The sequence below is a fragment of the Natator depressus genome, chromosome 15, assembly GCF_965152275.1.
Source record: "Natator depressus isolate rNatDep1 chromosome 15, rNatDep2.hap1, whole genome shotgun sequence".
Lineage (NCBI taxonomy): Eukaryota > Metazoa > Chordata > Testudines > Cheloniidae > Natator > Natator depressus.
In genome coordinates, this window is record NC_134248.1 from 1301915 (window position 1) to 1317618 (window position 15704).

The 15704-nt window shown below is 41.3% G+C and overlaps 1 protein-coding gene across 6 annotated transcripts in view; it reads left to right on the top strand.

The window, feature by feature from the left end:
• MTMR3 (myotubularin related protein 3) overlaps positions 1-15704 on the top strand; it is a 249364-nt gene that overhangs the window by 217299 nt on the left and 16361 nt on the right. For all 6 annotated transcript variants that reach the window (XM_074973297.1, XM_074973296.1, XM_074973300.1 and 3 more), the window contains 8 exons: positions 3123-3328; positions 3556-3687; positions 7897-8008; positions 8814-9009; positions 9367-9552; positions 11184-11354; positions 12654-12799; positions 13571-14993. In XM_074973297.1, coding sequence (XP_074829398.1) covers positions 3123-3328; positions 3556-3687; positions 7897-8008; positions 8814-9009; positions 9367-9552; positions 11184-11354; positions 12654-12799; positions 13571-14993 — 2572 coding nt within the window. The remainder of the gene's footprint in view (positions 1-3122; positions 3329-3555; positions 3688-7896; positions 8009-8813; positions 9010-9366; positions 9553-11183; positions 11355-12653; positions 12800-13570; positions 14994-15704) is intronic.

Below are 15704 nucleotides of genomic sequence, written 5' to 3' on the forward strand. Positions count from 1 at the left end.
TCATAGCATCAGGAGAGCAGAGTGGGAGCGGAAGTGGTGGATCACGATGACGGTTAGCCGTCCTACTGCACTGTCTGCTGAAAGCAGTATGGCGCCCGCACGGAGAAAAGACGCGAAATGATTGTCTGCTGTTGCTTTCACAGAGGGAGGGGCGACTGACAACATGTACCCAAAACCACCCGCAACAGTGTTTTTGCCCCATGAGGCATTGGGAGCTTAACCCAGAATTCCAGTGGGCGGCGGGAACTGTGGGATAGCTACCCACAGTGCAATGCTCCGAAAGTCGACGCTAGCCTTGGTGCTGTGGACGCACTCCACTGACTTAATGTGCTTAGTTCATTAGTGTGGGGACACACACAATCGACTGTATCAATCTAAAAAATAGACTTCTGTAAATTCGACCTAATTTCGTAGTGTAGACATACCCAAAGAGGGAGGGAAAGGGGCCGATGCTATGCTTTCCCACCCCCATCACTGCCCAGGAGGCTATCGTGGCGATGGTTACAGACCTGGAAGTTCAGGTAGGGCTTCTTTAGGGCATTATAGATCTGCAGGTTTACTTTAGATTTGGCCTAATGAGTCAAGACATTTACAGGCCTACTGTTTCATTCAATTTGTTGGTTAGAGGGGATTAAAAACCTCTTGGTTCAAGTGAAGCTTGTTTTTGGCAAGAAAACTGGTAAAATACTTTCCTTTAATGTGCCCTAAGAAGCTGAAACTAGAGTTGATGCATGTATGCTTTTCAAATGTGGATTCTGGCTCTGACAGTGCTCCTTGGCATGTGTGGCCTTGCTTTAGGGCAGGGTTTCTGAAACTGGGGGTTGGGACCCCTCAGGGGGTCATGAGGTTATTACATGGGGGGTCGTGAGCTGTGAGCCTCCACCCCAAACCCCGCTTTGCCTCCAGCACTTATAATGGTGTTATAAATTAAAAACACTTTTTTATATATTTAAGGGGGGTCACACTCAGAGGTTTGCTAAGTGAAAGGGGATACCAGTACAAAATTTTGAGAACTACTGCTTTAGGGGAACCTGATTTAAGGAATGTGTATCTGCCATTTGCCTGAAATGAAATAGAAATAAACTCTATGTAGATAAGTAGTAGTGTGATCCAGTGAATACAGTAGTAAACTAGTAGTCAGAAGACATGTGTCCTGTTCTTGAATTCTACTTCTGCTTCTAATTCTACATCTGCAAAATGGTAGTAACGATACTTAAACCTCCTTTGTTAACATTCATAGAGATCCTTTGAATGCAAAGTATTATTAATGAAATTCAAGGAGAGTTTTGTAGAGAATGTCTAGCCAGATGTAAACCTTTTGGATGGATGGAAGTGAGAGTATGTATTCCATTGGCTTGATTTAGTGGGTGTTGGTCCTGCTTTGAGCAGGGGATTGGACTAGATGAGCTCCTGAGGTCTCTTCCAACCCTAATATTTTATGATTCTATGATTGGCAGCAGTAGGATGCACCAGCACTTAGAAAGTAACAAAAAGGCAAATGTCATTATATTTAAAAAAACAAAACACTTTTGACTGTTTTGTTTATACAGGCAATGGAAGTGGTTCTCTGGAAGCTTGTTTTCAAAACAACATGTTTGTGATGGTCAGATGCCTTCCCTTTATATCAAAGTCTTCACTTTATTTGTAATAAAATTGAGTATTAGTTGAGACTTTAAAGTAAACTGTTGTTCATATATACAAAGATTATATAGACTTGGAGAAATTTTATTGTAAATAAACAAAACTAATTTTACTATGCGTTTGTCATTGCCCAGTAAGCACCAGATAAACAGCCACTTTCAATCACTCCTTTCTTCCGTGATCTCACTATCACATGACATCCTATATTGATAGTGTCATCTCTCTCCCTGACTTTCTAGTCCTCTGCACCATTATGCATACACACATCCAGTTCCAGGACCCTGCAAACCCTCACTCACACAAGCAGTCCTTACTCATGCACATCCATCCACTGAGGTCAATGGAACTGCTTGAGTGAGGAAGAACTAATCACATGAGTACAGGTGTACGGACTCAGGCACTTAATTTTCCATCATGACGCTTTTTTTCCTTTTGGCTGATCTATCCTCATGAAGCACGTGAGACGTTTAGTTGCAACACAACACTGCATACAGGGAAATCTTGTCTCTGCAGCACCATCACCAGCCTGGTACCAGAAGCCCCCAGATTCGGGAAATGTCTGTGTTACTTTTTAAACCACTCTTGTCATGTTGTGATCAGTGTTGAGAGGCTACAAAGGGAACCCCATCCACCTGCTTTCTGTCAGAGAAATGGTAGGATCTATCATAAAGGAATCTTGCGAAAGGGGAGTAGTCCTGGGAGAGGGAGGGCAGGGAAGAATATAAGATGGAAAATTCCCCTTGTGCTTTTATAGTCTCCAATCTAGTTTCTTTTATGATTACTTAGAAGCATTTCTCTTCACTGACAGGAACATGGAGGGTATGTCTACACTGCAATTAAAAACCTGCAGCTGGCTTGCGCCAGCTGACTCAGGTTTATGGGACTTGGGCTGCAGGGCTGTTTAATTGCAGTTTAGAAGTTTGGGCTTGGGATGGTCTCAGTGCTCAGGCTGAAGCCTGAGCCCAAACATCTACACTGCAGTTAAACAGTCCTGTAGCCAGAACCCTGTGAGCCCGAATCAGCTGTCACAGGCCAGCTGCAGGTGTCTAACTGCAGTGTAGCCATATCCCTGGGCACCAAGATTGACTTATGTTGACTGTTATATTTAATCTTTTCATATTACAGCAATTGACTCAAATATCCTACAAGTGTGGAACACGTTCCTATGGAGCATCCTTCAATTATATATGAATCTGTAGGGTATATCATTTGTAGGGTACAAAGCCCTGGCTGGGATGATTTAACTGGGAATTGGTCCTGCTTCGAGCAGGGGGTTGGACTAGATGACCTTCTGGGGTCCCTTCCAACCCTGATATTCTATGATTCTATGATATGTGCCTCTAGAACACTGATATGATTTAAAACCCTGCAGTAAGCTAGTTAATTCCTAATATTCTATGTGGTTTAGTTTCTACTGATTCTTTTATTTAGGGCGCTAATATGATGGCTATAGTTAGCTGTTCTTACTCTTTCCTGTGTAGGCACCAGTGTAATGGGGCAGTAATTTCCCGTTGTGGACAGCCCGAGGTCAGCTGGTGGGGCTGGAGAAATGCGGATGACGAACACCTTGTCCAGTCAGTGGCCAAAGCATGTGCCTCAGACTCTAGGTCCAAAAGCAGCAAATTAATGAATGGAAACTGTTCCAGAGACTTCTCCAATGGAGGGGACCTCTCCGATGTGGAATTTGGTGAGCTCACAAGCCCCTCCATTTCTGAAATGGCTAGAGCTTTGTATGTGAGTGTGATCTCCTGTGTACAGTATAAGATATGTGGGGTTGCCTGTGTGTTTACAGAGTGTGTAGGATTCCTCTATACACAGTGCATGCATATTGTGGTTCCTGCATGACTGTTTGTTGCAGATAGTGTCAGAAGTATTTGTTTAATTACTGTTCGGTTGTCCTTTTTCTTTCCATAGATTCCTCAATTTCTAATGCTTCAGGAGCAGAAAGTTTGGCCATCCAGCCTCAGAAGCTTTTAATCTTGGATGCACGTTCTTATGCAGCTGCTGTGGCTAACAGGGCCAAAGGTGGAGGCTGTGAGTGCCCAGGTAAGTAATGTTTGCTCTCAGATCAGTTTATATGAAGGTAATCAAAAGGACAGATACACATTTAAAGGGGCATGGGGCTTGTCTACAGCGAGGGGTTTTGCACCACGTAGTGTAGTTACAACACTTTGCAAGCCTTTAGAGTCACATGGATGCAAGTCACAACTTTTTGCACTGGTGTAATGCATCTGCATGAAAGTTTGTATCAATATAGCTATCATGAAAACCCAGTGTAGTCAGCCTGTACTTACTTCAAAGGGACAGCTTTAGTTGCCGTTGATGCTGTGCTTCAAAGCATAAGACTAAATCAGTAAGAATATACAGTTAACACTGAACTATGTACAGTATGTTGAATAGTCTTTCTTCACTGAATCAAATATTTAAGATTAAATGCAATATAAAAACACACTAAAGATTAATATGTAGATTAACTATAAAAATACAAGAGAAAAATCAAACCAAAACTCAATAAACCATCATGGGTAATAGTGTTGCAGGATTGTTATACGTGAGGGAAACTTGTTTACAGAGACACAGCACTCTTAGTATTTCTGGAACAGTTCCCATATTCCAATGTAATTGAAATACATATTTATCCTGCATTTGTGAAGTTTACCCAGGATTATTAAATTCCATGTTCTTTATCGCCATTTGTGAATTGTGGGTAGTATGAGCAGGAAGCTTTTTGATGACCATTAGCAAATGGGAATATATCCTGGTTAAATTCCATCATTGGAGAATATGGGAAAATACCAGACAGGAAAATTACAGGTAGGAAAGGCAAAGCTATTTCAGTAATATTTAAGATGGACCTCTGAGATCTTTGACCAAAATAGCTGCACTTTGCGGCATAGCTGCCCGTGGTGAGAGAGATCTTAAATGTCCATATAGCTTTCAAAAAGTATAAAGGAACTCATGATTAATTGAATGAAATATCTAAATGGAAAGCACAATGCAGTACAGCAACTTATCTTGAGTTTCAAGATGAGGATGCTTGAACAGTTTGTAAGGAATTTTCAGACAGCTATGTTAGCTTCATTAAATTTGATACTCAAATCTTGCTCACATTTTTAATAAAATACAGTCAATCCAACAGTACGCTCTGGAGATGAAGTCAGAATACAACCATTAAGTGTAACAGCCTTTGTAAGGAGCAGTTTGTTGGCCTTTCACAGACCGTATGCTTTATCTTCAAATATTGCTGACTTTTAAAAAATAGTTGGTTAATGTCTTCATGGCTCAGAAGGGGCCACATTATCCCTGGCTTTAGCATGGTGATTAGAGGTGGTAGAGAAAAGGTGCCTTCTTTCCCGCTCTATGCAAGGGCTAGAGATTGTGCGCTCCATGCACTCATAGGATGCAATCCATCCCAAAGAGGTCCCTGAACAAGAGGGGCCCTCTGCACAGCCTTTGGAACTAGCAAGGCATGGCTGGGGGCGGGGAGGGCACATTCCAGGAAATGGTTCATCCTGTGCTGGGTGGATTTGATTTATTTAAATCATAATTTAAATCACTAGTCAGGAAGACTCGATTTAATCATGGTTTTCTACATAAAAGTGCGTTCTTGTTGGCTGTTATAACCTTAATACCTGTTCTTCACAACTCAGAAATAGATGTAGGTTTCATTTTTAGAAGGTACACACTATACATTTTTTAAATAAATCACAACAGTGATTTATTTTGAAAACTTTTCAGATTAGTTTTACAGCTATATCAGAAAATGAATGACTGTTTGGTTATTTCATTTACCAAAGGTAATTGAAGCAGATATTTATGAAGTCATTGGGAGGTGAACTATCTCCAGTTCAACAGGTTAATCATTAATATTTGGAGGATTTTCTTGCCATGCTGTATTAGGAGGAGAACATCACCAGACAGACATTTAAATTGTTTTATTTAACTAAAACAACAACGTTAAGTGTTCTGGATTTTTTTCTTCAACAGCAAACATAATATTTTAACAAAACAAGCATATGTCCCTCGCTTCTCACATTTATCTCCAGACTTCTTCTCCTTGTCCAGATCTATTCTGCCCCCAACAATCTTCTATTCATTGAACTTTTTGAAACTTTGCACTTTTAGGGGGAGATAAGGGATTGATTCTGTGTACACAAATTTGCAGAGGGACAATAGAGTTGAGGTCTGTTATTTCTCACCTCTGTATATTATTTATTGATTTTAAAACATTTTTGCTGTTAACAAGCATGTTACCTCTGGATACACAAGTCCACAGTCTGAGAACTGCAAAACTAAACATCTCTGATGGTATCTTCTAGACTGAGCACTGAGTCCCATTGGGTAGATAGAAAGATTAACCTAAATAATCTATACAGAAGCCTGTGGAACCCCATAAGATTGGGTCCCTAATCCATGAACTATTGGAACTCATTTACAAAACTTTTCTTAAACATTACATGAATATATTGTCTCATACTATAGAATTAGAATTTATAATCCATATTCCATGATGAGATATCTTTGAGCTATGATGTCTCTTAATTAAAACTATCTTTAATAGGTTTTTTCCTCAAAAAGCATTTTATCAAAAAAATCCGATTTAAGTTTAAGAAATCTAATTTTTTTTATTAAAAAAAAGTCATTGATTTTTATCCCCCCTGATTCTGTGCACTACCCTACACATCAGGGAATTTGGTGGGGAGCGGAAGTTGGTGCCTCCTGGAGCTCCACTTGGGGCAGTACTTCTCCACCCCATTCCCAGTGTAAGCCACTGGCTAAATGGCACAATCTGGTTCTAAAGCATTAGCCTGTAAGTTCTGGGATATGCGTACAATATTATTTATGTTCGGATCAGCAATTAACCCTGTTGAATTTTGCGGATCTCTCTCCTCAGTTTGTAACAGAGTAAAAGAGTGTAAGGTCAAAGAGTTGCACGCAATATTTACTGTCTTGCAAATTGCACCAAATCGTCCAGGCTGTGTGGGCTAAAGGATAGATCTCCAGGAGCTCTGGGATCCAATTTATGTGGACCATAGATGCAACCACAAGGTTAGAGGCATTTGTTAAAGTCCTCTGTTTGTGTGTCAGATGTGCCTGTGGTCCAGGAAGAAGACCATACTAGTAGGCCACACCTGACAGAACTGCAGCCTGATATTATTTAAAGTCCATTCCCTCAGGACATAGAATGTATTTCATACGGGGCAGTTTATTTAATCTGCTATCAACTGGTGAGATGCATAGTACAGAGGTAAGATAAACTTAGGGATGGTGTAAGGGGCATGATCCTGAAACATGCTGAGCCTCAGCACTTCTTATGAGTAGGGTGCCCTATTACACTGATCCTGCCAACCCGTCTCGGGTGAGTAGTTTGAGTATAGACTACAGGTTTGTCCAGAGGATAGCTCTTAGGACTTGCACAAATAGTCCCCTCCATTCTCTGTCTACTGCAGCCTTGAGTGTTTCTCATCTGAGTGACACTTGTCACTTCCACACAGTAGATGGGATGAAGTAAGTAACCTCTTTGGTCTTCCCAAGAGGTATGGGGAAGTAAATCATCTTTAATGTTAAGGTTTAAGGACAATCATGAATTGACAGTTATTTTCAGATTGCTCTGTCTTTTTAGAGCATTGTATAACTTCTAGTAGTGTAATACCACTACCCCTAGGGGGAGCTGTCTGTACACTGCTTCTTGTGGCATGAAATGGAACAGTAAAAAAACAAATACATAAAAAAAACCTCAACAATCTTTTGCCAATAGACCTCTCTCTGGACCTAAACACCACTACTCTCCTGGTCCTGGCCCTGGCCCTCTGCTTAATAGACATTGCCAGACATATACCAAATTGTGTGCTAGTTCTGTTATGGTCTAAGTCAATTTGGAAACCAGTTCTGCAGAGGTGAAAAGATAATGCATTAACCTGTTGTTTCACCTAACAGCAGACAGCAAGGAAGATTCATATGTCTGCACAGTGACTTAGATTTTCATCATAAATTCAGTAGAGAAACAAGCACATGTATTTTCTTTATAGTGTCACAATAGTTACCAGCACTTTCAGTTTTACCACCGTTTGTTGTAACGTCTGGAATACCAGCAGAAGTCCAAGCACAAATTTTTGTCTACAGGAAATTGTGCTAAACAGCACTATTTCATCAGTCCACAACTGCAGCAGTTTGTTTTTATAGAAAAGCTGCTTTTTTAACTTAATATTCATGTTGGTTTTAATTCCTCCTCTTGGTTTTTACAATTTTCTACAGAGTATTATCCAAATTGTGAAGTGGTGTTCATGGGGATGGCAAACATCCATTCTATCCGGAAGAGCTTTCAGTCGCTGCGCTTGCTCTGCACACAGATGCCAGACCCAGGAAAGTAAGTGGGCATTTGAGGTTTTTTTCTTTCTTAAATTATATTTTTGTGTCTAACTCTAATTCTTCCCCTGATATTTTCTAGACTGAATTAAGCAGGTGTTTGTTCTTCCACAGCCTTCTCTTTGTAAACGTGCTACAGTTATATTTTTCACTTCATATAGCTTGAGCAAAAGCTGACTCATTCATTCTAAAATGGAGATAGCAAATGAGACTGGGATCAAAATTGGATCCTTTACTTTAATATTCGAGTGTATAACTGTCAGGTGGGCTTGGTTAGTCTCACCTGTGCATCCTGCAATATTTCAGCTTTCCCCTAATTTTCTAAAACTGCTATTGTAACGTGCTATCTAACCCTAGAAGTGTGTAGCAATCTTAATTTCCTTTGAAAGGCACTAGTGTTGCTCCATGAACTTACCACATACCTAATATCCTCACCCTGGAGATCCACCCCATCATTTCCATGGTATAACTGACCTCCAGTGACAATACCTGAGGGATCTTCTGACTGTGAATCTTTCCCAGAATGCTGCAGCATTTCAACCCTCTTTCCTCTAACAGTTTGTCCTGGTTCTTCATTTGGTGCCACGAGCCTTTCACATTCACTAAGTAGACTGTCTGTATTTCCTGCAAACTTGTGAGAGCATTAACAAGACAATTTAAGTGAAAAATAGATTCAAGGAAAGCACTCATTGTTTAGTACTATAATAGGAGTTTAATTATGATCACTCTGATTTTTTTTAATTCAAAGATCTCAGCTGGGAAACATTAAAAAGAGCACAAACTATCCTCCTTTGGTTTTTCTTTAGTTGGTTATCAGCACTGGAAAGTACCAAATGGCTGCAGCACTTGTCTGTGCTTCTGAAATCTGCACTATTGGTAGTGCACGCAGTAGACAGAGACCAGCGACCAGTCTTGGTGCACTGCTCGGATGGCTGGGACCGAACCCCACAGATAGTGGCACTGTCCAAACTGCTGCTAGATCCGTATTACAGGACCATAGAGGTTTGTAAATCATCCATTGATGCATGGGAGGGAGGCCAAGTTTGGGTTTCTTTGCAGATTAATAGGGAAGGCTATGCATGATTGAACTCAGGTTTCTTCATCTGAAAAAGTACAAATGTTATCACCAGTCTTGCTGCATCTGATGGATGCTATTGAGTGATATAGTGGGTTAGTTGTGAAGGGAATTAAATAGAAGAAAAGCAGGTTGAAAAAAAAACATGATTAATTCTGAAAAGAAATCAGGTATATTAAGCATGAATACTTCCCATGAGAAGTCTCAGATAGTGTCCTGGAAAATTGTTACGTTTGGATTGACAAAAAATCTGGAGACCTTCAAGTACACTTTCTTTCCTGCAGGGTTTCCAGGTGCTAGTGGAGATGGAATGGCTGGATTTTGGCCACAAGTTTGCAGATCGCTGTGGCCATGGTGAGAATTCGGATGACCTAAATGAGCGCTGCCCAGTATTTTTGCAGTGGTTGGACTGCGTCCATCAGCTCCAGAGGCAGTTCCCCTGCTCTTTCGAGTTTAACGAAGCATTCCTTGTGAGTTGTGGCTTGAGAGATTACTGTTTTATGAAATACTTCTAAACCAGTAGACGGAGCTAACACACAGAATAGCCCTGAGGGGTTTCCAATTTTCCCATCTACCTTATGCCACAGTGCAGCCTAATAAGCAGATGTGACAACTGTTGAGCCTTGTCTGGCAGACAAAACCACTAGTCGTCATGGAATCTGCAACCGGTTCTCTCTGAAAGCAGGGATGGGGCCTTCTAGGACCTTCCTTTAAACTTTAAATAAAGAAAGAAATCATGTCCTGGATTCAAATGTCCACAGAATAGGGACAGCACAGGTAATGGTAACGCAAACTTCCCCAGCACTTCTCCACTACGCTATTTCATCCTCACCTGGAGGGGATGTCTCTTAAGAGCAAGAAGGAGTTTCTATTCTCTTTTTCTGCTGAAACTGCCTAGAAAGTGTGGCTTTTCTGATACTGACAACTGTCCTCTGAGAAGTTTGGCTAAGACTACTGAAGTCACATCTCAAGGCCACTGTCAAAGTCAGATTCAGGACTCACATAATTTGTCAGACCACTCTGTTTATTAGCAAAGCGCTTTGCCAATGCACCCAGATATGTGAGCCCCTCTCTGAGGCTCAAGCTAACTTATTTATACAGCTAAGCCAAAGCCAATTTAACATAAGAGACAAAAGGAAGCAGAAACTGACAAATATACATACATATCTTATTTGCATACTAACGTTTACCAATCTCCTAGCTCAGTAGGAGCTCTGAGTTAATTAGTTTGAGAACCCATTGTCTCACACTCCTTAATGTTTCTCTTCCTGACAACTATATTTCAGCAAACCCTTCAAGTAGCATTTCTTTAATGAATTATAATTTCAATATAATTCATTCTACTTTCACACCACCAAGTCAGTCACACCGTAATTGTTAGTCACTAACTACATGGATGGATTTGAACTGGCAACCTAGAGGAGAAAGTTTCTGTAATACTTCACCAATCCCTTGACCATTTCCATCTTCCGGTCTTTTTAGAGCTGAACGCCCTAATCCAGCAAACCAGTTAAGCATGTGCTTAACTTTTAACACGAATAATCCTGTTTGAAGTCAGTTGGACCATTAACATCTTAAAGATAAGTACATGCTTAAGGGCTTTGCTGGGTTGACGCTATAGTGTGGAGTGAGCTACAATCTAGACTGAGTGAGCTTTCTGTGTCTCCATTTGTGCCACAAGACAGAAGATAACCTATTATTACTGCCAGCTCTGTGCTTTTCTACTTTACTGATGCTATGTGACAACTGTATCAAAAATTCCCTTCTCTCCCATATCCTCCAGGGCCCTGGTTTCAGTATGTCAGTTTTAGACACAGCATGTAAATAAACATGCAACCTTTATGTTATATTTCCTCCTAACATTTTATATAATTCAAATATGATGGTGCATCATAGAGAGGAGCCCATTGTGCTGGTATGTTCTTGTCATTAGCTTTCTAAGAAGGCATGCTAAATAGATTTATATGGCATCCTCCACAAAAGCCTTACATATACAGCCTCACGTGAATGGTAGAATCATTGCCTCTTAAGCGTGAAGATTATATCTTTCACATACACCATATGTACTGCCATGTGACTCTGTCGGTATTGGTCTGTACAGGTCAAATTGGTGCAGCACACCTACTCTTGCCTCTTTGGTACATTCCTGTGCAACAATGCGAAGGAGCGAGGAGAAAAACATACTCAAGAAAGGACGTGTTCTGTCTGGTCTCTGCTGCGGGCAGCAAACAAAGCCTTCAAAAACCTGCTTTACTCCTCCCAATCAGAAACTGTATGTATCATTTATTCCCCACCAGCTATGGGAGAGTCCCTTTAGGGATTCTGCATTACAAGTGTCGGAGTGGGGGAAAGTGACTGTCCCAAAAATATCCACCTCAAGGAAGCATCCCAGTTATTCCTGTGGGTGATGATTTGACTGCCTGTTCCACGAATGTACTGCCTAGAGATAACTGTGAAACTCCTTGCCAGAGGATGTTGTGAAGGCCAAGACTATATAACAGGGTTAAAAAGAACTAGATAAGTTCATGGAGGATAGGTCCATCAATGGCTATTAGCCAGGATGGACAGGGATGGTGTCCCTAGACTTCTATTTGCTAGAAGCTGGGAATGGGCAACACGGGATGGATCACTTGATGATTACCTGTTCTGTTCATTCCCTGTGGGGCACCTGGCATTGGCCACTGTCAGAAGACAGGATACTGGGCTACATGGACCTTTGGTCTGACCCAGTATGGCCATTTTTATGTATATGCCTCGACTTGCCCACTGGATAAGTTACCATTTGAGTGCCACAGCAAGGGTTTGAATAGCCTTAGCTTCACCTCTGCTATGCCATGCACTCCCACACCATCAGAGCCATCTTTCTGAAGAACTTACTTTACATTGTCTTCAGCAGACCACTGGGACATACCAAGTGCAGCCACAGAGAGTATCTCTATAGCAGATATATGCTGTATTCCTTGTAATAAAATATTTTGTGTGCTTGACAAGATATGGTTACCAACAAGAGATCTCTGTCAAGTTACACTGGGGGGATAAGGGTTGTGTCATAAAATATCTTAAACTCCCAGAGAATTTTGTCAAAAAACTGGCATAACAAAAAATGTTATGGAAGTCTTTGCACATATCTAATTTAATCACTTTCATGTTTTCAGTTAGTTCTCCCATAGTAATAAACTCTCACAAGGGACTGCGGGGGAGAGGCACAGTCATCTTTATGTATATTTGATAGAAGAATATGTTAGGCATTCAGATACTGTGATGATGGGCATGCCATAAAAACCTGTAGAGAACAGTTAAAATGTCAGTGTTTATTGAAGTAAAGATTTTTCTGAGTTATTTAAACCCTTCCCCTCCCCAAATCCCCATATCTGAAGGCAAGGGTAATAACTTGATCGCTATGAGTAAATTATTAAAAATGCCATTGTTGCTGCTTAGACCCCAAATTATCTGGGGATCCAGTACAATCTCTGGACTGCGAACCTGAGCTGTAAAATTAAAGTAGCAAAAGTCCTGGAGAGAGACAGGTTAACATTCCTAAACATGAACATGCCATATTTTCTCATTTTAGGTGCTGTATCCCGTGTGTCATGTCCGTAATTTAATGCTCTGGAGTGCTGTTTACCTGCCATGTTCTTCCCCCTCCACCCCTGCGGATGACACCTGTGCCCCTTACCCAGTTCCAGGCTCCAGCCCTGAAGATCAGTCTCTGGGCAGGTGAGGCTAGAGCCCAGAAATCCCATCCTGTAAAGTAAGATCAACAGAGAATGTTGTGGGATTTAAGGAGAGGAGCACTTGGTGTGGGAGGGAGGTGCTTTTTCACTATTTTCGTGGTGGGACTGTTTAAATGGCTAACAAAAACCCCTGTGTGGTCATTTCAATTTTGAAAGTATTCAGCTTCCTGGATTGTTGTGTAACAAACACATCAGAGCAGAAAATAGGTTTGGAATAAATTAACAGAAAAAACACAGTTCAGTATACGGAGTATCCCCAATAACATCCCAGGAACTGTCCCCAATGGCATAATGTATTCTACTTTAGTATATTGCCTCTGTATTGTGGAGGTCAGAATACCATGGGATATAGCACCTTCAGGGCTGCCTTGCATTCGTTTGCACACTGCTTTTTTTCTTGTATTACATTCATGTAACTACAGCTTCCCTTGTCTTTAGAGAAGCCTTTTCCAGTAAAATGATTCTGGGTGCATGCTAGTTAGGAAATGGAGCTTTGGTGTGGAGGGGTGATTCTGGGAATGTCTGAAGATTAGTCAAAGAAATTTTCTTGATGGAGAGAGAAGGCCTGGAAGGTGCTGGAGCAGCTTTGAACCACAAATTATCAGACTGTACTGTTAGATAATATCGTAGTGCATTGCAGAACTCCACAGTATTGAGTAGCTGGTGGTGATTTCAAAAGGGGAAGCTCATTAATAACCTTTGTAATTAAATATTTTAAAAAGTAACTTTTGATTCTGATTTTTTACCTCTGTAGGCTACCAAAGACAAGATCGTTTGACAATCTGACAATGGCCTGCGACAGCAACGTGCCTACAACTAACCGACGTAGTAGTGATCCCAGCCTAAATGAAAAGTGGCAAGAGCACCGTAGGTCCTTGGAGCTGAGCAGCCTTGGCAACCCAGGGGATGATCCATTTGATGAGGACAGCCTGAGCAAACAAGGCAGGGCTCTTGTTGGAGCAGAGCTTTCAGTTGCAGCGGGCGTGGCAGAGGGACAGATGGAGAACATTTTGCAGGAGGCCACCAAAGAGGATGTTGGTCTGGAGGAGCTCTTGAGGGGTACCCTAGAGACAACAGGCAAAGAGGATGTGGATGAGGTTATCCTGGGTAAGGAGAACAGAGCTGAAAATCTTGATGGGTATATTGATGGCCTCTGTGAAAAGACTGAGATGGATACAGATACGTTAATAAACAATCCAGTGTCCAATCCACATCCAGTTTCACAAGGTTCTTCTGAGCTTAAAGGACAACAGGAGGAGCCTATGGATTTCAGTAATGGTATCCAGAAGTTACCTCAGATGAAAGGACTACAGACTGTCCCCTTGGAGAGTACTGTAAATAGTGACATTCAGAAGAATGTGGAGGAAGGTGTTAGTAGACTTCATATAGAAGCAGAGAGCCCTTATAGTACTCCAGAGTCCAGCCCTCCATTGCCCATCACAAACCAACATGCGGCAAAAACATCCAACATGGAAAGTTCTACCGAAACCTTAACAGAGATTGGAGCAAAGCAAGAGCTGATTCAGAAAGGCCCTTGCCATGGAACTTGTCTGATGGACAACAATGCTGAGGAACTTTTTCAAACGACTGAAAACAGACCTGAGGGGGAAAACATGATAGAGCTACACAGACTGGGAACAAAAGTAAACAGGACTTCTCACAGCAGCAACACACACAGCTCAATGCCTTCCCCTTGTGCCTTGCCTTTAGCTGAATGTAAAGATGAGATTGTGTGTAATGGGGAGCTGGAGACTGAGAACATGGTGACAGAGAAACCTGCAGCATTTAGTATTACCCAGAAAAACCCTGCAGCAAATGGACACTGTATGAATGGAGAGGATGATAGGATCAAAGCCTCTCTGAGGCGGCAGGTCTCTACAGCTAGTTGTAGTTCTGCCCAGTTTCACTTGAGGAACTTGCACCATAAGTGGGTGCATGGCCATTCTGGGAGGCAACAGACAGTTAGCAGCCCAGACCAACCCACCAGGAGCCACTTGGATGATGATGGGATGCCAGTCTACACCGATGTTATCCAGCAGCGCCTGCGTCAGATCGAAACTGGGCATCAGCAGGAAGTGGAGATATTGAAGAAGCAAGTGCAGGAGTTGAGGAGCCGGTTGGAGAGCCAGTACCTGAATAGCTCACTACGTTTCAGTGGTGATTATGGGGACGAAGTGGTAAGTGTAATGGTAATTCAGCCACTATTGACAATAATGGATCGGTTAATCACATTTCTGGAGCCCACAGTACTAAGTCAGCTGTTTGGTAAGAAATGTTGTTTGGTTAGACAGTGAATTTTGGTTATGGTAATTTTTTTTTTTAAAAGTCTTAGTCATGCTGAGTCCTTCCGTGAGTGCAGGGGACTGGACTAGCTGACCTCTCAAGGTCCCTTCCAGGCCTATGAGTCTATACTGAAAAGGGCATGCTGTTCTCACTTTCAGTTGCAATCTCTTTATCATGAAAGTGCAACTTATAAATGTAGATTTTTTTTTCACATAACTGCACTCAAAAACAAAACCATTTAAAACTTTAGAGCCTACAAATCCACACAGTCCTACTTGTTCAGCCAATCACTAAGACAAACAAATTTGTTTACATTTGCGGGAGATAATGCTGCTCGCTTGTTATTAACGTCACCTGAAAGTGAGAACAGGCATTCGCATGGCATTATTGTAGCCGGTGTTGCAAGGTATTTATGTGCCTGATATGGTCATTATTCATATGCCCTTTTATGCTTCGACTTGTGGATGTTTTCTTTTTTTTATCTTTTTTACAGTGCAGATATTTGTAATAAAAAATAATAATATAAAGTGAGCACTGTACACTTTGTATTGTGTTATAATTGAAATTAATTTATTTAAAAATGTAGAGAAACATCCACAAATATT